The 22293-nt window shown below is 40.0% G+C and overlaps 2 protein-coding genes across 2 annotated transcripts in view; both read left to right on the top strand.

The window, feature by feature from the left end:
- The window catches only part of LOC136779621 (leucine-rich repeat-containing protein let-4), a 1178420-nt gene that overhangs the window by 167865 nt on the left and 988262 nt on the right, over nt 1-22293 (top strand). The gene's annotated exons all lie outside the window — the stretch shown is intronic.
- Nucleotides 10337-11797, top strand: LOC136772348 (uncharacterized). The gene has a single exon (XM_066725267.1). It carries the CDS (start codon nt 10337-10339, stop codon nt 11795-11797), a length of 1461 nt encoding a protein of 486 aa, XP_066581364.1.

Genomic DNA, 22293 nt, shown 5'->3' with positions numbered 1-22293 from the left:
CCTTAATAAACAAGCAAATCCCGGACTAGTTGATAGGTGTCATGGTATATTCACCTGGTCGCCTCCGGTCACTAGATCTGAATCCCCTCGATTATTTTCTATAGGGTCATATAAAAAGGTAAGTTGAGGATAAGCGTGACACCATCAGAAACAGAGGTCCGTAATGCAAAAATCGCGGCATTTAATGTATTGAAACTGGATCCAGGAATGGTACACCGCGTAACGCGCGACATTGCTCGAAGAGCCGAACTCTGCGTTAAACAACAAAGTGGGTGGCACTTTAAGCAATTATAAATGCTAATTGCACAGTGGACTAGTCCTACCAGGGATACCACTTTAAAAAAAAACGCGCTTGGCTATCTACCGCAAGGTGGCAAGAAAAAGATAGTGACCGCGAAAACTTAGAATAAAATTCATGTTAATTTAATGATAGAGCGTCACAGCAAGTGCAAGAGAGAGAGAGAGAGAGAGAGTGAGAGGGGGCGGGAAAGACAACACGTCGAGTGACTTAGAGAAAGTATCAGGAGTGACAGAGATGCAGCGATGCGCCTATCAACGTAATAGCGTATAGTTCTCTTTCACTCTTTGCAGCTTCTCTCCCTTTATATTCTTCACCAATCAGTGCTTGATCCCTCGCATTCCCGCCCTGCCTCTCCATAGCTGATGCTAACATGCATTCGACGCTGGGGCGGCTTAAAATCCTCACCCTGTATATATGAGAGATATATAAATATAAGCTATTTGCTGTCCTTTCCTTAAGAAAGGTCTCAGTTTTCCTTGTATATGAGATTGTTTTACAAAAAAATATAGGGCTATTTATACCGTACAGTTGGCAGCATTAGTAGATAGGTAAACATTGCTATAAGATATTAACAATAGTAGTAATGAATAGATTACTACCTAAAAAAAATTAGCCAATCACAATAGGAGATTCTGATATGATTGCTGTAATCTGTATCGTAATTGGTTGATTTTCCTGCCTAGGGAGTCTTTTGCTAAGGAGCTCCTTAAGGACCGAATATGAATACAGCAATAAAATGGGTAAAATTTATTCATTGTTTATTAATAAGTATTATGACAAATTGATGATATGTCTGGATTAGTCAAAGCGCTGATCATTCAGGATTATTTCGCCATGAAAAAGAAGTCAATCCGAGTGTTCTTAACTGAAAAATCACGATTTGAAAATATTGGAAATTGACTCGAAATATTATTTTCGTTGCGGTGAGTAGACGTTATCTCTTCTTTTGCGTACTAGGCTGGGCTACCTCGAGCACGAGTCACATTATGCTTTTCAGGCTCTCAATTGTAATAGAGGATAACTAATGTTAAAATGAGAGATTCAAATGACTCTGGCAAAAATCGATATTGTTAACGAAAATACTAATTAAGAATTCTACTCGGAACTTTAATTATTTCATAAGCTGTGAGAGCGGAGAATATACCCCAAAATATATAAGTGAATGCAGAGAGAAGCTGATGTCCTACGACACGCAATCATAGCTTATCAACCTCTCATATAATAAGATACACGGGCAATTACTTCCCGGAAAATTTTTAAAGATAAACTGATAATTATGTCGAACCGACATTAGTACAGCCTCGAAGCGAAACACCGCCAAATGATACTTCACCTGAAGAAAATGCGAATATTCCCCGATTAACTCACGATATTCTAATCTCGATAAAACCCAAAATATTATAATACTATATTGATTAATATGCTAGTATCATATGAGATCGGTATAAGAAATAAATGAATGAAGCGACATCATTAAATACAGTGAACAGAAGAAATTATCAGAATTTTGGTATAGTCGATCTGAGGGAAGCACTCAGCAGTCAGCGATTTTTCCTACTAGATTTTTCCTCCTTCTCTCCTCTCCCAGGGAATTTTCCTAAGAACAGTTGTTAGCCTGCAACGCTGGCAACAAGAATAGTTTCGACAGAGTTGTTGTTACTAAGGTCCTGAAGGATTTCGAGCTCACATATGAATGCGGTAGTAAGTCCATGAATTCGGTCATTCGCAATATCCCCACTCCGTAATTGTTAGATTCGGGTATCGTTTGGATTGCCAAAGGGTCAACAGGATTCGCGATATCGTGCGATCCTTTTCTCGATCTTGTTCTCTTTTTTTCTCAGCATTAGGAACAATTCATATCCTACGCGACCCTCAATATTTTGGTTCGCAACAACGGTAGCGTTGGCTATCGACCACCGCTGCTCGTGAATAAGCGATGGGTAATGGTCGCACTAGAACACGAACCAGCGACATCCCAGCTTTTCCGATCTCGATACCGTTTGAATCCAAAATGTTCCAGCCCTCCCTCATCAGTTCCATAACCTTGAGGTGTCCGATCAGTCCAAGGTCTTTTCCAGATGATAGTGCGACGTGTTTTGTTAGCGAGGTTAGTCGCCTTAAAACCCTCTGGTTCGATTGGCCGAGAAGGATCAAAATAAGTTTGGACAAGTTTAATGTTGGTCACAAAAAATGGTTTATTCGATTAAAAATAAAAGAAATAAATATTTACAGTGTTTATATACATTAATTTTACAACCTTAGCTTATTTGTGTCTGTGTTGTTTGTGTTTTTCTGCCGCTGCAGGTGTGTTCGTAAATTTACTTATTCATAAGCCGTGAGTACAAAAATCGCCCGCTGGCGGCGCTTCGCTCGGTAGCCACTCGGAGGGGGTTCGGAATCGCGACGGTAGGCGGAGCGGCGGTAGGTGGCCTTAAGGCAAGGCCCGGGAAGCCTATATGGCGGTGGTCGGGGGGAGTTGTAGATAAAACGTCATTAATGCCTGAAAATAAAATGGCCGTTGGTCCAGAGAGCTCCTGGACGCAACCGTTAGCATTAAGTAAGGTGGAGGAGAGGCATAGATGACACGGAGAACTCCTGAGCAAAGGATGGATATACGCGGAGAACTCCTGCATAGGATAGGTTAGGGAAATAGACTCGAAGAACTCCTAGGTACGGAATGCTCAGCTGGGCCGGAGTTCGGTCTTATATATCAAGTTGAGCCGCCGTAAACGGTGTCGGCGCTGCAGAGCGGCCGCTTTGAGTATTTGGGGAGGGGCATGCCGAGGACACTATACTCCGCGCATGCTATAGTGTCGGCCGCGGTATCGGCACGTATGCCACAGCTTACCCCCACTACGCGGTATCGTACATGGGTAACAACAGAGCAAGCGTCTCGTCACAATAGTCTCAATTCAATGAAAGATTGTAAAGGACTGGAGGAGGCGTCCCTATTCCTTCCCTCGATGATAATAGTGGCAAAGGTAACTTCTCTGCATATTGTAGAGAAAAAGACGGGTGAGGCCCACACCGAGATCGACGCGCAATGGGATTCTTTGCAATATATGGTGAACAGTTTGCCAAAGACAAGAAACAAGCCAAAAAGCGTAATATAATAAAAAGTTAAATAAGACACGCCGACATCGACATTAGATCTAAATTAATCAATAAATGGTATTTTACACCTTTTAAAGCACGAGGCGGGATTGTGAAGTGCTTTTAGAGTCTCCTCTAACCTTGAGCTAGTGAATATTAAGGGAATGCATCGAGCGACTCAAACACTCATTCAAGTTTATCTTCCAAATTATTAGGAATATGAACTTTTTTGTAGAGATTAAATTTACTCTTTTGACTGTACTGAAGCCCGCTACAAACTCGGTTTCTCAAAATTAGAAAAAAAAATTTCATAAAAATTATAAATACTTATAATTTTGTTGGTCATAATAATATTGAAAATTAGGCTTTGTAGCGCGCCATAGAAAAGTTCTATGACTAATTTGAGACCAAGAAGAAACAAAATACCTAAAAATGTGGAAGATTTTTTTGAAAAACTAAATTAGCTATTGAAAGACATGTCTTACACTGTTTTACCGATGGCGAAGTTTCACAGTGCGTTAGACAGGGACAGGCCTATTAGCTCTCTCGCTTTAGAAGGGATACCGACTCACTCCCCACCATTCCCCGCTAAACAAACCAACTCTCCTACACACAGCAAGATGGCTGGCTAACGCTGCCTGTCGGTGTGAATCCGTAGCGGAATGAAAGAACTAATAATTATTTGTCCACTTCAGGGGTAGGTTTTCGCAAATCCGGCGTTGTACCGCCCTTCCATATCATTTTATCATCTACAAGTCTCAAAAAACTTGAATTAGTTGACGAAAGCATGACTCGTAGCAGCCGACGCTGATCGCTAAGTTGTGTAGCGCATTACCTACGAGCACCAACACACAGCAAGACGGATGACTAACGCTGTCTGTCGGTGTGATTCCGTAGCGCAGCACGAGAATAAAACATTATTTCTAGGTTTTAGGGTTAGGTTTTCGCAAAACCGACCTTGTACCGCCCTTCCATATCATTTCAGGAGGCTACAGTAAAATATTCAAAGTATTTTGTCATCTAAAAGTCTCAGAAAACATGAATTAGTTGATGAAAACGTAACTTGTAGCAGCCAACGCTGATGCGCTACACAACTTAGCGATCAACGTCGGCTGCTACGAGTCACGCTTTCGTCAAATAATGCAAGTTTCTTGAGACTTGTAGATGATAAAATGATTTGAGAAGTTTGTAGTAGCTGTCGGAAATGATATGGAAGGGCGGTACAACGCCGGATTTGCAAAAACCTAATCCTGAAATCTACAAATAATTATTTGTTCTTCCATTTCGCTACAGTTCACACCGACAGGCAGCGTTAGCCAGCCATCCTGCTGTGTGTAGGAGAGTTGGTTTGTTTAGTGGGAAATGGTGGAGAGAGAGTGGGTACCCCTTCTAAAGCGAGAGAGCTAATAGACCTGTCCTTGTCTAACGCACTGTGAAACTTCTCCGTCGGTAAAACAGTGTAAAACTTGTCTTTCATTAGCTAATTTAGTTTTTCGAAAAAGTCTTCCACATTTTTAGGTATATTTGTTTCTTTTTGGTCTCAAATTGATCATAGAACTTTTCTTTAGCGCGCAACAAGGCCTAATTTTCAATATTATTATGACCAACAAAATTACAAGTATTTATAATTTTTATGAATTTTTTTTTTATAATTTTGAGAAACAGAGTTTGTAGCGCGTTTCATTACAGTCAAAAGAGTAAATTTAATCTCTACAAAAAAGTTCATATTCCTTATAGTTTGGAAGATAAATTTGAATGAGTGTTTGAGTCGCTCAATTCATCCCCTTAACTTAGCATGCTTCAAATAGGAGATAAACAAAGCCAAAATAAAATTACTATTGCATTCTCATCCAAATTACTGAATCAGAATAAAGAAAACGTATGTGAAAAAGCGCGAGAACGGATTTATTAAAACATTTGTGACGACATCAAGGGAATAGAATTGACTACGTTACAGTACATACAGGGTGTTTTTCTAACGGCGACATATAGGAGATTCGTGTTAGTTGACTATAGCGCTCAGGATGATGGTATATGACAGCGCTAATTGGTCACTATCATGTAGTGCCAACATGAAATGGTACGTTACCAATAGATGAATACGAAAAATGAGACCCATCCGCCATTTTGGAGTGGAGAAGTGTTTACATGCTAGTTGTAGCAGAAAGAGGTGTGAAATGGAATAATGTCAAATAGTGAGGTTACTAAAGTAAAAATGGAAAATAATGAATGGAAAGTAAGAATATTCGAACTTTCCATTTTGACTTTAGTAACCTCACTATTTGACATTTTTCCGTTTCACACCTCTTTCTGCTACAACTAGCATGTAAACACTTCTCCAATCCAAAATGGCGGATAGGTCTCATTTTTCTTAATCATCTATTGGTAACGGACCATTTCATGTTGGCACTACATGATATTGACCAATCAGCGCTCTCAGATACCATCATCCTGAGCGCTATAGACAACTAACACGAAAATATCCTACATGCCGCCGTTAGAAGAACACCCTATAGAATTTGTTAAGAGTTGACCCAGTCGGAAATTGTTCCTTGCACATGCTTGCCCTATACCGCATTATAAATCTTCTCAATTTAACTCTAAACTCTGACAACTTTAGTTAAGGTTGCAGTTTGAGTTGTTTAAAATTGCTGTCACACAAGTGAAACTTTTATGTTTTAAAATACTTGTTACAATATAATATATGCAGAAAATCATTACATTATTTCGCAGCAAAATTGAAATGATCAGATAAGTATTTAAAAACACAATTCATAGCATATTTAGAATGATCTTGCTCTGTTAAGTTTTTATTTCTATTTTGTTGCAGTATAAATTGGATATATTTCAACAAAAGAGAGAAAATGATCAGCCATGCTATAAACACATTAATAAAAAATTAATTAAAGGAGATTAAAACTATTATAAGTTTTGAGAATATGATAACAAGAAAGCGTTCAGCCATTGCAGCAAAGACTAAATCTTGTAGCACAGAAAATTGATCAGATAAGTCTTTAGAAACACTAGCATTTAGAAATGTAGAATGCTGTGTTGCTTTGTTAATTTTTTGCTTAATTTGTGTTGCAGTACGGATTAGAAAAAAATATCAGAAGAAAGGAAAGGATCACCAATGCTACAAAAGCATTAATAAAAAATTATTTAATGTAGCCAATATCGACTACATTTCTTGCCAGCTGCTAGTGACAGGTAGGCAGCACAGTGAAAAAATTTAATTATCATATCATTTAAAATTATGTATGTAATTGATATTTACCCTCATATCGCAAAGTTTTTTTTTATCCGAATCATAGTTAAAAGAATAATGATAGGAATGTGTTGAAACAACACTAATTATAGTAAAGTAATTGTGTCAATTCTGCAACAGTGGTATCTGAGGAGACTTTGGACATGTGTGTATGAGGCGCATATAGTTCTGGGCTTTAGGGTGAAAGGGAGCATATTCCCTTTCCTGATGCCACGTTCGGCCAGTAAGCTATATTAGTCGACGTTAATAATGAAGCGAAGCAGTAACAGATAGACGCGGTCTTTTGTCTGGTCATTACTGTTATTTTCGGCTTTTTATAATTTTCGGCTACGTTCAATTATCTTGGTTAGAATACTATCCTTCTCTTTGGGCTAGTGGGAAGAACAGGAAGAAGAGTATGGTTAAAGGGGAGAACACTTTATTTATTTAATTAACGTTTTTATTAGTACCAATATTAAGAAGACTATGAATACTATCATTTGAAAGCCCGGAAAGCAAAAATCTACTCCCACTCGAGATATCCCAGCTTAGTACGCAAGGGAGAGGATAACGTCTACTCTCTGTGACGTACAGCCGCGGACAAAATTAAGTGGACAGGGTTCGTAATTAAAATTTGATCACATTTAAGTTGTAAGAAACTTTAATAAATTAAAACTATTTAGTTGCTTCAATTATAGTAACATATAGTTAACTTAAATCTCCTATGAATTTCAACATTTTGTTTCATATATTAAAGCCTGTACCATTTAATTATTGCATTATCCAGTAACAGTTGAACACAATTAAATGGACAGATTATAAAAAATACAATAAAACCAATTAATATTTTATATTACTGCCTCTAAACGTCGCGGAATACTTTCTACAAGTCTACGAATGTGATTTCCATGAATGTTTTTAAATTTTGATTGTAATTCTTTCAAAAATGTTGCTTTGTTAATATGTTTTTTTAGAAGAATTTCCGAATCAAGATAACTCCATAAACTTTCTATTGGGTTTAAGTCCGGGCTTTGAGGAGGCCAATCAAGAATTTTTATGTCGTTATTCTGCAAAAACTGACGTGTTTTCTGTGCGGTGCGTTTTGGATCATTGTCCTGTTGAAACAGAAGTTCTTCATCTAGATCCATTTTCAGAGCAGATTCTTCTAAATTCTCATTTAAAATATCAATATACTTATCTGCAGTCATAATTCCATCTATTAGTACTAAGTTTCCAGTATTGTACCAAGAAAAACAACCCCAAACCATTATTGAGCCTCCTCCATGTTTGACAGTAGGCAAAATAAACTGTATTTTAGAGCTTCTGTTACATATAAATAAAAATCAGCAAACACATATGAATACATCCAATTTCAAATATGTATAAAACAGTTACACAATTACAACAAATATGTCAGTGAAACACATATATACAATAAACTGACTTACTAATTAAACAAAAAGAAGGTCGTGCGCGACTGCGTCTATATACAGGGTGTTTTACTAACGGCGGCATATAGGAGATTCGTGTTAGTTGACTATAACGCTCAGGATGATGATTTCTGAGAGCGCGCTGATTGGTCAATATCATGTAGTACCAACATGAAATGGTCCGTTACCAATAGATGAATAAGAAAAATGAGACCCATCCGCCATTTTGGAGTGGAGAAGTGTTTACATGTTAGTTGTAGCAGAAAGAGGTGTGAAACGGAAAAATGTCAAATAGTGAGGTTACTAAAGTAAAAATGGAAAATAATGAATGGAAAGTTCGAATATTCTTACTTTCCATTCATTATTTTCCATTTTTACTTTAGTAACCTCACTATTTGACATCTTTCCGTTTCACACCTCTTTCTGCTACAACTAGCATGTAAACACTTCTCCAATCCAAAATGGCGGATAAGTGTCATTTTTCGTATTCATCTGTTGGTAACGGACAATTTCATGTTGGCATTACATGATATTGACCAATCAGCGTTCTCAGAAACCATCATCCTGAGCGCTATAGTCAACTAACACGAATCTCCTATATGCCGCCGTTAGAGAACCTCCCTTTACAATTCATTAGAAGAATTAAACGATGAGCTTATGATTTTAGATTCAAATGAAGCGCATATTATGGAATTTCAAAACCTTCAAGATCGTTTTTATAGTATAGCTAGTAAGAATGAACGGTTACTTAGTGCGAAAAACAGTTCAAACAGATCGAACGCATCAAACATGTCCCAACATGATAGTGTAACCTCTAATGAGAACGACAATAGAAATCCAAAATTAAAATTGCCTAAAATTACGCTGCAAAATTTTGATGGAAAATATGAGAATTGGATTTCATTCAAAAATATGTTTCTCAATGTAATCGATTCACGATCGAATTTGACGAATTTAGAGAAGTTTCACTACTTAAAATCAGTAATAAAGGGAGATGCGGCTAAAAAATTAGATGTTTTTATCGTACATCCGGACAGCTACAAAGAAGCTTCGGGATTTATTGATTCGATCCTACGAAATAAAAAGGGTACTGATTTCACAACATATTTCAATGATTTTTGAATTACCGGTATTAGATAAACCTACATCAGCAGGATTTGCCAAACTCGCACATGACACGCAACAGCATATTGCATCTTTAACAGCCTTACGTGTAATATTCAAACCAGAAATAGCAATTCACATAATTGAGAGTAAATTACCTAAACATTCACTGGCGGAATGGGAAGCGACGTTATAAAGGGAAGAAATTCCGTCGTTAGACAAGTTATACGAGTTTTTATATAACTCGGCAGTATGCGCGTCGAGACAAGAGCGAATCAGAAGCGCCGAACCCAATACAATAACAATCGCTTCACCCGCAAAGAAGAAGCGGCATGCTTCCGTCAACAAAGGTTTCATGTTAAATGCAACCCAAGGATGCATCGTATGCCATAAAGATACACATCCACGTTTTAGGTGTGAAGCATTCAAACAATTAGCAATACTAAAACGAATTGAAGCAGTAAAATTATCGAATGTTTGTTTTAATTGTTGACGCTCCCATGGAGGGAAACCGTGCAAGTCTTCAGGATGCGTAATCTGCCAAAAGCGACACAATACTTTGATACATTTAAGTCACAAGACACCAGAACCAAAACATGAAATAGAATAGGAAAAACAGCTCAACGAAGCTTCTACCAGTTGACTAGTTAATCGTTCGGAATGCAGCGGATCAACATTGTATTCCAATTCACCGCAATTACTAACAACTGCGGTAGTTTACGTAAAAAACAATAGAGGATCTTGGTTGAAAGGCCGCGCATTACTCGATACTGGGACAACTACAAACTTCATAGCCGAGGGATTAGTCAAAAGATTAGATGTACCAACCACAAAGAATTCAATATCGGTCGACACAATTAATAATCAAAAAACGCGTACAAAGGGTATAACGAAAATCACAATACGCTCAGTACACGAAAGATTTGAGAAAGTAGTAGCATGTTTTAGTTTACTTCGAATCGCTGACTTAGTGCCAGGAGAATTTGTCGATCATGAACGTATGAAAATCCCACGGAATTTAAAGTTAGCAGATCCAGAATTTTATAAACCGCAACCAATCGACATAATAATAGGCGCAGGCACGACAATATCTTTATTATCACTGGGGCAAATAAATTTATCAATAGATAGTAGTAATTTATATATACAAAAAACATGTTTAGGATGGCTGATTGCAGGAAGTATAGTAGGGTAACGGAAATCAACCATAGTTGCAACGTGGTTAATTTAGACGAACTAGTAAATCGGTTTTGGAATATAGAGGAATTGCCCAATCGCGTATCACGATCAGCTGATGAAATGAGTTGTGAAAATCATTATATAGAAAACACAGTTAGAGGAATTGACGGTAGGTACACAGTAAGATTGCCGTTTAATAATGATGGTATAATTAGTCATGATTCGCGATCGATAGCTCTTAAACGATTGTTATTATTGGAACGTAAATTTAAGAAAAATCCAGAATTGCAAAAAGAATATACGCGAATAACTGAAGAGGATATTGAGCTAAATCACACGTCATTGGCAAATTCAACAGGAGAATCAGAATATCATATGCCGCATCATGCTGTCATAAAACAATCTAGTCTAACTACGAAAGTTAGGATAGTTTTCGACGCATCCGCCAAGATAAATGAAAGTATGTCTTTAAACGAACTATTATTGGTAAGTCCAACCATCCAAGAACCGTTAATCACACACTTAATAAGGTTTCGAACATATAAATTTGTAGTCACGGCAGACATTACAAAAATGTGTCGTCAGATATGGGTACATTCAGATGACCGAAGGTATCAGCGAATACTATGGCGTCATGATGATAATATAAAATCGTTTGAGTTAAATACTTTAATTTTCGGAGTGGCGTCGTCACCATTCTTGGCGATTCGAACACTTCATCGGTTGGCGGACGATGAAGTACATAGGTTTCCTAGAGCTGCAAATATTATAAAGTCACACATGTATGTAGGTGACTTATTAACGGGCGCTAATTCAATAAAAATATTAGGAGAGATAAGAGACGAAATAATCTCATTGTTAAAATGTGGTGGTTTTGAAATTCGACAATGGGCGTCTAACGAAAACAAGATAATAAACGATTTGACATCAAAAATAAGTCAAACGGAATTCGTCCTAAAAATTGAGCCGACGTCGAAGACGTTGGGACTAACATGGCGCACAACTGATGGCAAGATTTGCTATATTCCTTGTTTGATTCAAATAACAGAAAGATTAACTAAAAGAGTCGTATTATCCGAAATAGCGAAAATATTCGACCCATTAGGTTTGCTTGGGCCGATTATATTTTTTGCGAAAAAATTAATGCAAGATTTATGGAAATCTGGTATTCATTGGGACGAAACCATTCCTCCGAGCATTCATACTAGCTGGTTGAAGTTAATTCACCAATGGGAAACATTGGGAGAAATAGCGATCACACGTCACATAATAGTAAATGAATGCATCAATCTACAATTGTATGGATTTTGTGACGCAAGCAGTAGCGGATACGGGGCATGTATATATCTACGATCTCAAAATAATCACGGCGAAATGAATTGTCATTTAATTAGTGCGAAATCGCGAATAGCTCCTATAAAAACTTCAACTATACCAGTAGTGTGACTAAGGGGAATCTATGACCGAGCGGCGAGGGGGCCGGGGTTCCGCGGGGGGAGGGGAGGTAGGGGAATGGCTCCACTCCTAAGCGGAGGGGGAAGGGGGGATTTCCTTCACTCCTGGGTGGTGGGGGAAGCTCGGAGGTGGGGAAAAATTAAGCACGTGACGCCTTTAATGGTGGGGGGAAAATTATGCACGTGACACCCTTGGTGGTGGGGGAAAATTAAGCACGTTACACCCCTGGTGGTGGGGGAAAATTAAGCACGTGACACACCTGGTGTTGGGGGAAAATTAAGCACGTGACATCGTGGTGGTGGGGGGAAAATTAAGCACGTGACACCCTCTCAATCCCCCCTCCCTATCAACCCAAACGTGCCAGCCCTCGAAGTGAGAGATAGAGAGAGAGAGGAAAACACATATTTTAAAATTAATTTTTATTTATGAAAGGAATTGAGGGAACGGTTAATTATGAATACACGCAGATTTCTGGAAAAAGCTTTTCGGCATAAAAAATCCACTTTATTATTTAAAATACATATTTTTCACAACCTTCAGGTTTTTTTTTCTAACAATCTGTGGCGAGAAAGCCGGACTGTGCCTGCAAACTTCTTCACGGGGCTCTGCCTGTTGTTATTCCCGTTGCTGATACTCGTACCATTGTGATTCGTTCTTCCTTTTAGAATCAAAATGGTCCACTTCGACTCTTCCAAATAAGGTCTACCTAAGGCTCCATTTGCGCAGCTTGTGTTCCCGTGACAAATGTCTCCGTTTGCGTAGCCACATTTCTCACCTGAGACATATGTGAAAACATGTTGTTACTTTTCTTTTTCACATAGTAATAGATATTTTTTTTTTTTTTTTTACAAAGCAAGTATAGTTACAAAAATCAGCACCTCTTTCCTCGAAGAAGAAGTAGGAGGTGCAGATGGAGTTTCATCCTCCTCCTTCTTTAGATTAATCCTCACAATGCACCAATTAAATCAGGAAAGTAACGAAAATTTAAAAGAAGAAGTAGGAGGTACAGATGGAGTTTCATCCTCCTCCTTTAGATTGATCATCACAATGCACTAAGTAAATCAGGAAAGTAACGAATATTTAAATAAAGCAAATTTAAATGCTACCAGAAAAAAATAAAGAAGTGCTATATCCATCAATGCCAACGATCGATTAATTTTCTATGATTATTTAATGTGTATTGAACTGTTGAAGATTAGAGGACTGAATGCTGCTCCTCTGAAGATATCCCGTCGAGAGAAAGTCTTTATCGGTTTTTAAAATATAAAGTTACATTTGATAAGGAGTCCATTCTTTCTTAATCAAAAAAAGGTAAACCGTACCCTCTGAATAATCTCCACATAAAGATATTTTTTTCCTATTGTCTTACACCTATAGGTTACAATCGCAATGGAAATTCATCGTAAGAAAATCTTAGAAAATTACTCCTTCCAAGCATTGAAATCAAATACGATAATATAGTTTTTTTCTATTAAGTTATACTGTGATAAACCTATAGGTCAATCACAATGGAAATTCATCGCAAGTAAGAAAAAAATTCTTTGAAAATTACCCCTTCCAAACATTGAAATTAAATACGCTTAACATACGATAATATCGTTCGTATAAAAAGTCAGTCTGTTAAACGAGAGCTGCATAGCAGTACCACGGGTACTTGACGTATTAAGAGAAAATAATTGTGTGATTAAACGCATTAAAAAAAATATATATAAGTTTATCAGAAATTTGTTTGTGACACAAAAAGGTAAGGATATTTTTTTTTCATTCAATTAGTACAAGCATTATTTAAATGATTTTTTAACTCTAATAAGACTAATCATTTTTTTTTCATAGAGATAAAAATGAATTTCAATAAAATCAATGCATTGGGAAATGTTATTCCAAAAAATTTCGTGAAATTAGATAGCTTGACGGAAAATCAAGAGTATGAAATTTCCGAAGTGGAAAAAAAATTAAAACAAATTATGGAATTAAAATCATTGTAAAGCTGTCGACTGCTGATTGGATATTCTTGCCTGGGAGAATGCGAAATTGGCGGAAGATACCGAGGAGCTGCAGCAGCTGCAAAAGGCTGCAACTTCCAATAATTTAATAATGATATACAAAGGAGGAAAATATCACAAAGTGGAATATAAGACTGAAGTTTAAAAATAATTGATAGGTATTTTGTATTCATAAAATATAATGTATAAATTTGTTGTTTATTATATATTTATTTAATAAAAAATTGGTTTCTTATTTTTAACTTACATTTCTAACTTACATTTCTAACTTACATTTCTATCAATATTCGTAAGAGGATTATATTGTACAATTTTATCGTGTATGATTAAACAATAGGCAGTAGTATTATCTGGAACGATTCCCATACACTCGATCTCGAGTTTGACGTCGACCGTGCTGGTTTTTATGGACTCGTTCTGATGCAAGCAGTCGATGACGAAGAGCGGTCCGTACGTCAAAAAGTCCGTATAGTCGAGCATGGGTGTCGTGTGTTTCTCACCAGCGTAACAGGAGGTGAAAAACTTTACATACATGTCGTAGAGGACGGAATAGCGGGATTTCGTGAAATCTGTGTCGAGACGATCGTACGGATAAGATTCAGAATTCGGATAAAGTTTGACATCGAGTACTTTGCAGTAACTGAAGTTGAGCACATCCTCGTGCTGATTACTCTTTTTGTTTGTTCTGAACGCTAGAATGACGTATCGCGGCTTCTCCAATTGCGTGGACGCTTTCACGAACCACGTGTGCCGCTGTGACTTGGGCAGTAGCGGATACTCGTAAAGCTCCCAGGCGCGAAAAGCGACTGACCGACTCTTGTCCTGCTCGACGATACTCAGAAATTGGAGTTTCGTAATTTCGTTCAGGGTCACATGGGGTATTCTCCATTGCACTCGTAGCAGCTTTATCGACGAATTGGTGATTTTGACTGATGAGTAAATGGCATTTGTATCGTCGTGAGCGCGAAGGAGAACGAGCTCGTTACGCGCGTTAACGACGACTCGCCGATAATCCTCGCAGAATCCCAGCAGCATTTTCAGGAGAACGCAAAAGCTGAAATTCTTAACAGCCTCCTTGAGCCGGTCTTTGGCCGTTGCGACGAACCATCCGGAATGACGTAGACTGGCGCTCTCCTTGGTGCTCAGGGAAACGAGATTCTTCAGAGTGCTGGTAATACCGACGTTTCTGCATCGATCGATCTCGATACCGTTCAATTCATAACGAATCTTGTCGAAGAGAAAAGCCACGGAATTGCAGTCGAGCGTAACTATATCCTCGCTGTTGGCGCTAGCGTCACGCGTACCCTCCACCAGCTGAACCTCAACGTAGAGATAACTCTCGCACAGCAGGAGTATCAAATCTTGCTGCTGAATGGGAATGCGAATTTCGTCGCTGTTCGCCAACGAGGCGTTCGCATACGGATTGTAGGCATGCATCTCCATTTTGGTGATGCGATTGTCGTAGGTCAGCGGTGCGGTGACGTTCAAGGGAGCTGCCATTGTTCCACTATGTTCTTCCACCCAATCTCTTCACGGTGAATCCCAATGACTGTAAATATTCTATATTTCTTCTCGTTAGCAAGAAGCTCCTCTTGTCGCGATTCCTGCTTTCGCTCTGAACCGGTGTATTCGACTCCACGTAGGACGAACGACTACCGAACGTTTCATCCAGTTTCACCGCTTTATAATCCTCGTTACTTTTGTAAATTAACATTTCTTAATGTGTAATCTTATTGTAATTTCTTCACATCCAAAATCTACGAGGCGATCGTCTTCATCGAGGATACGTAACGTGAGACGGTCGATTACTCTGATGATGACCGGTAGATAAATGACGGTTTTCGGTGCCTCCGAGATTTTATTGCCCGGTGGTACGCTGGGAAAGAACTCGTGAATAATGTGTCGGGGTCTACCGTTGGTGTACGCACCACCCGCAATGTTGCACTCGATGCGTAGAATATTTGTTTTCACAATGTTCACGGTTTCGTCGGATTCAGCCTGGGCGTTCGGTTCGATCACGCGATTCGACGAGAAGCCCAGTAGTGAGCCAATGTTATTCGGTTTTCCAAAGTCAATTGAATATTTACACAATATTTCACTCTTCAGTGTATTATTGTTCGCTCGTAGAAGAATAACGCTGTTAATGTCGTCTTTAATTTCGTGTCTCGCAGAAATTTGAGACTGCAAATACTCATTTATTGCACTTAATTCGTAACAGCCACTGGGTATCGTCAGTACCTTATCGTTATCGTAGTAAAACTTATTATTCATCTCGTCCACATTGGCTATCGAGTTGAACGTTTGCATGTCCACGAGACCGATCTCGTAGCGATCGTCTTGCAGATTGATCGGGTTAAAGAAATCTGAATTTAATACTGATTTACGATCCGATAATGTCACGGTGAAATACATTTTTCAAAGTATCTGTTCTCGCAGGAATTTCACGCACAACTGACCGTAATTGCTTTTATCGTACTATTGATATTGATCATGATTGTAGCAGATTGTAACGTTAGGACCAAAGTAACGCACACATTCTTTCGGCGGTTTCAAATTTCTAAAGGAATCGAAATATACAACGATGTCTTTACGCTTTATGTAGGCTACCTAGTGGGTACCAGGGCCGCATTGATCGTCGAGATTCACGATCGCGAACTCGTTGCACCGCGGCCCGTCGAGCGGCAGAGATGTGCGCATAAAGACTCCACGGAAATATGGTATGCGTCGGCAGATGCGTGCCAATTGTGTATTACTAGTAACACTAGAATCTGGGAGAGCTTGTACATTGCGACGAAATTTCCCCTCATTCATTTTCTTCCCGCTCCTCTTCTCCGACCGTTTTTTTTGTTGTTTTTTTTATACCTCTACGATTCCCCTCTCCAACGATTCGCTTGTACGGTTTCAGATAAAGACCTCGACCTCTCTCGCGCTTTGCCGACGCTTCCATCGCGCGATTGTGACGTTACATTTCCTGCAACCGTTCTCTCTCTGCTTTGTCACGGTTTACAGCCTTAGCTATACCCGATGCTCCACTTGCCAGTGCTCCGACTGCACCTAGTAGTGGGAGTATAGGTATTATACCGCCCCGTTTCCTCGGCACTCGAATTCTTCTCTTCCTCGTAGTAGTAGTAGTACGAATTTTTATCTTGTTTTTTTTTAGCCGCTACTGCTTTTTTCATCCCGACTATATTATGTAATCCCAAGCCAAGTTTACGTTTAGCATTCATAGATGCCCATACAGCTGTGGCGACCGCGCGTTCACCCAAGGTCGCGTCTCTTGCGGTAATACGTTGTAAGATAATTCCCGTCAGTGTGAGGGGCCACACACACTACGGGTTTTCCCATTACCTTCGTTCGTCCTTTTCTATCGGTATCAGGGCGCCAGTTGGTCAGTTGGGTGGCCAACAACCCTATGTTATCAATTAGGTCCTTCGACCCCATTCTCTATGCATCTTATACAGCCCTGCGGCCATGCACATAGACGGTAGCGGTAGCCAGGGTCGCTCAGTATGCTAGGTCGTTGAGAGAGGGGAGGGTTCCTTGCGGAAGTCCGAGCCACGCAGACCTATCTGCTGAGGGGCATACATTTATCCCTCACCACCCACCCACAGGTGGGGGTGAGGAGTGCGGGAACATGCGGTATCATTGCCAAGCATAGAGTTTGCCAGGAGCGGACCACCACGGAGGCAATGTTCGCGGCCCGTCCAGCCATAGCGCAAGCCTATGGGATTACGGAGGGCACCGGGACACATTCCAACGGGCTAACTACGCCCCTGCACAACCCACTATGCATTGGCCGGTATCCAGTCGTGACGTACGTGCAGGCTGGCCTATAGCACACGCCTCACGCACGCGAACCGACCCATGGCTGTCTGAGTGCCGCGTCACGCGACCCACCGGCACGCACGGACACATCAGCACAGTCCCATGGTCGCGTTCCCACTGCCTGCTATGGCAGTCTGCGCACGACATTCGCGCAGCCTGCTTGACGCGCGTAACCAGCGTTCAAGCCAGACTCGATGTTCTATCTCCCCTCCTCGTGAGGACTTATAGACACTGTCAATCCTTTAGGACTCCCGGAGGCCGCTTCTCCTTATCTCAGGTTGCCTGGGTTGTTTGGCATGGCCCTGCCTTACTTTTCAGGACAACCTGGACATCGTTTACTGGAGCGCCGGTCTTTTCGTCCGGGCCTCTGCTTGTCAACGAGGTCTATCCTTGACGTTAGCTATAATGCACTCATGAGCCTATCTCACAAGTCAGTAACGTAGGGATTAATAATATCCACTGTTCGGTAGCCTTTATACTTTTTATTCGGTATCTCGCATACGTAACGGTGAACTTCGCTACAACGTTCACGCGCTTTCCTCGCTAGCATTTTATCGGCCTGATGACCCTCCGGTAGATCCTGGTTGTAACAATATGCTAAGTCGTGATCGAGGCAGGCCTCGTCCAGCGGATTTATACCACGATCGCCGCGCTCCAATCTTTCGCGAAGTCGAGTACCGGGCCCGCAATAATTGTAACCGGGCACGTGCAGCTCAAATTGCAATTTTTTAAAGACTTTATTGAAGAACGATCCATACATATGGAGCAACTGCTTTATTTTTCTCTCTCTTCTTGCTGACAAACGTAACAGTCCTTCATCCGTCTCGGTGGTCCGTCGTGGTGAGTAGTATTAGGTAGATTGTAGTGTTGCAAACAATATTGATATTGCTGCACATCCGAGTCCGCGCGAAAGTGCTGAGGTAATCTTTCCCATACACTCGCGATACTATCTGGAAAGTACTTAAGTAATACGATCTTCGGTATGTGTTCGAGCTGATGATTCGTCAAGTTCTGCAGGGAATCGACGACGATTAGCATGAACGCCATCGTAATGGCAACTGACTGATTAGTTCCGTAATTCGCGAAATATAAATGGACAATACAGCTGTGCCCGAAAGTTAATAGCGAGGATGCATTTCGTGAGGCATGTGCCAACTATTCGCGTGTCAAATTTGGATATTCATGCTCACAATGCTACCACGCAAATAAAAAGACGGTACGGATCGCTATTACCATCTACGATACGCTGCGTAGTTTGCGGTCCGTCGAATTGCGGTAAGACAAACGTGCTGCTGAGCCTCATAGAGATTCCGCACGGTGTGAGATTCGAAAACCTGTACGTCTACTCGAAATCGCTGCAGCAACCGAAGTATCGATATCTGGAACAGTTTCTGCAAGACACGGAGGAAATTGGTTAATTTCAATTTTAAAACAATTGCGAGGTTGCGAACGTCGTGGATGCACAGCCGAATTCTATTTTCATATTCGACGATGTGGCCAACGACAAGCAGGACAATATAAGGGACTACTTTTGCATGGGTAGACATTCCAACATCGGTTGCTTCAATCTCTGTCAGACATATGCGAAAATCCCAAAGCATCTGATACGAGATATTGCAAACTTGCTAATAATATTTAAGCAAGATGGAACTAATCTGAAGCATATTTTCAACAATCACGTCAACAGTGATATGTCGTATGAGAAGTTTCTCGAATTGTGTTCGACCTGTTGGAGTCGCGATTACAGTTTCTTAGTATTAGACATGGATAGCTCTCGGAAGAACGGTCGATATCGCAAAGGTTTCAACGAGTACGCCACGATCGAGTGAACGGACTTGAGTGTTAGTTTTAATCGACGAACAGGTCGGTTGGAACTGTTAAGAAACCGGGTCAGTTTGATCGGTTGATAATCGATTGCTAGTTTATCGACGAACAGAGCGGTTGGATCTGTTAACACTTGGCATGCGGGGAACGTATTTTTACGTTTATTGCAGTCTTTCACTGGAGCGCGGGTCACGTAAAAATACGTATTTAGTAAATTTGTGATGGGTACTTGCTAACCACCACAAATCTACTAAATACGTATTATTACGTCTATGTGATATTAAATGCGTATTGTTTGTGTTGCTAGCCAACGCTTTGCATTCCGCTGCACGCGTAATTCGGCGGCGAAGTATACCCGCATGCCAAGTGTTAAAAACCGTGTCAGTTAGATCGGTTTATAACTGTTTTTAAACAAAACCTCTATCCAAAACAGCATCGCGATGGATGAAAAATCGCTTCCGAAGAGGATCGCCAAGACGAGCGAGGTCATTCGCAACAAGCGTCGTGCCTTGAAATCGGAGAAAGCGATAATGGAGAGCAGTTTGAATGAGACATTCAAGCCGATAGTCGATCCATTGAAGAAACTCGTTTCGCAAACGGAGGATAGTGATAACACAAATAATTCATTTGTCAATGTTACGTTAGGCGCTGAGTCAGCAAAGTAGCGTGGCTCGAGTAGCTACCAAATATAATTGTGTCAGGAGAGCCACTGCTGAATTGCGTTAACAGAGCCGACGATACAATCAAAACGTCGGTCTTCGAGCGGCGAAAGATCGACAAGTTCAGCGGGATTCGTGGTATTTTAAATATAAGAGAAAATGCCTCTTCGTTAAAGTTCAAATTTGTCTGACTGGCAATGGTATTTCGGCTTTGTCTTACGGTTCAGCTTGTTGTATAGTGGCAGTGGTTGTCGTAAGATGTAGGCAGATTTCTGGACGGCTGTGGTCGTTGTAAAATTGGGCAGGTTTTATGTTTGCGGTAGTCGTCGTAAAAGATTGTCGGTTTAAATCGTAGTTGTTTTATTTCTAAAGTCGCGTTGATACGAGTTACAATTAATTTAATACTTAAACTACCAGCACTTCGTTGGCTGGGCGAAGAAAAGTGTTGAGCTATCTGCTCCGTAATGCTCAGACGCGACTCGCGGCAGTGAGATGCACAGAATAACTGAAATTTGGTCGGTCGGTGCGGATTATAAATGCGAAAAGTTTTGGGGGAGGTGGTGCAAGACCTCCTGTATCTCGTAACACTTTCCAGCCTGCGTCTCATTAGGTCGGGTCGTTGATTGTCAGCCGAGCATTGACGCACCCAGCCGGGAATTCCGGGTGTCAGCATTGAGCAACGATCTCGAGCTTCGTGCTCCGCCAAGTGACCGGAAGTCCCGGAGTCGAAACAACTAATTCAACACTTTTCTTATAATTTCTTAATTCTAACTATTCTTCTTATTACTAAAATAACCTATACTAGGTTTAGAAGTACAGGGAACAGACCTCTACGTTACACCAAATACAACGATAAATTGAGGTGGGGAGCCTACTTTACATCGACACCGCATCGAGTTGCTAAAAGAGCGAAGAATCTTAGTAGTGGTGATGAAACTATTACGAATCCATCGGATTTCATGACCGGCAACGAGTCTTCTATAAACGATCAATCGTCGCCCGATTAAAAAAAAAGTTTGTTAGATAAACTAAATATTGATGAAAAAAAGGAACCAGGCTTGTTACAATTTGCCTTTCAACGTAATCCATTACATCCGATCCCTGCAAAGTATATTACATTACCTCTGACCGACAGAGATAACTTGATTGATCGTGCTTTTGGACCTCTTTATAAAAATGATCAACTGACGCTTGGTAAATGTAAATTTGAAATAAGTCATGAAAGAGATATTATTCTCGATAAGACGCCATACACCGGTACAGTAGGTACTTATGAACTAGTTTTCATGAGAGAACCCAATTGAGCTATTATAAAACCCGAAGATTTGGAACAATACAAGAGTATTCTCAATGAAACTAAGGCGCATAAACTGTTAAACGATAGTCTAAAACAAACAAAGGGTAATAAAGGTGTAAAATATACAGAAATTATGAAACCATTGCTATTGGGAAAACCAATGTTACCGCCTAATCGGTTACCATCAACATCAGGCGCAAGAAAATCGTCAACATCTGACGCAAGTAAATCGTCAACATCAGGCGCAAGTAAAGCGTCAACATCATCATAAAAAAAGGGGTGAAGGTCTTAGGCGTGTCACCGAGGGACTAATCAACTACGTACGTTAGAACGATCCGAATGAACTGATCGAACGTTTGAGACTTTTGATCGCATCGGTGGCTGCCGGTAATACGAGTCATCACAACGAGATACAGTCGATAATCGAAGAGTTGCGCGAGGAGGATCTTATCGTATAAAGAAAGTTGCACTTTATATTCTTATCTCAGTGTAATATCAACGTCTTTCGGTAGCACGAGGTAAAAAAATTAAATGTCTGATTCCTGCTGTTGTAAAAATTGGATTTGTTTAATATACATCGTAGACTGTATACTCTCGACACTACGAGCCATCAAAAATTGGAATAATAATAACGAGGAACAAGAGACTGATTTTTGAAAAAAAAAAGTGACAGTAGTGCATTTATTTTGAAATGTCATTAAATAAATTTGGAATTGGACTGGATGGTGAGAGTAGGAAACACTTTCACGAACCAAATTTAGAATATTTACTGCTTGAATTTAAACAATATTTGACAATGACATTGAATAAACATAATGAACAATTTGAGAAAAAGATGAATCAAACTTTTCAAACAATGTGTGAAAAATTTGGTGAGAA

The sequence above is a fragment of the Prorops nasuta genome, unplaced genomic scaffold (assembly GCF_024137725.1).
Source record: "Prorops nasuta isolate Cenicafe-Biocafe unplaced genomic scaffold, Cenicafe_Pnas_1.2 PNAS00001, whole genome shotgun sequence".
Taxonomy (NCBI): Eukaryota; Metazoa; Arthropoda; class Insecta; order Hymenoptera; family Bethylidae; genus Prorops; species Prorops nasuta.
This window is presented reverse-complemented; position numbering and strand designations above follow the sequence as displayed.

Coding starts and splice junctions, on each gene's coding strand:
- LOC136772348 (XM_066725267.1), top strand. CDS start 10,337: ATGGCTGATTGCAGGAAGTATAGTAGGGTAACGGAAATCAACCATAGT.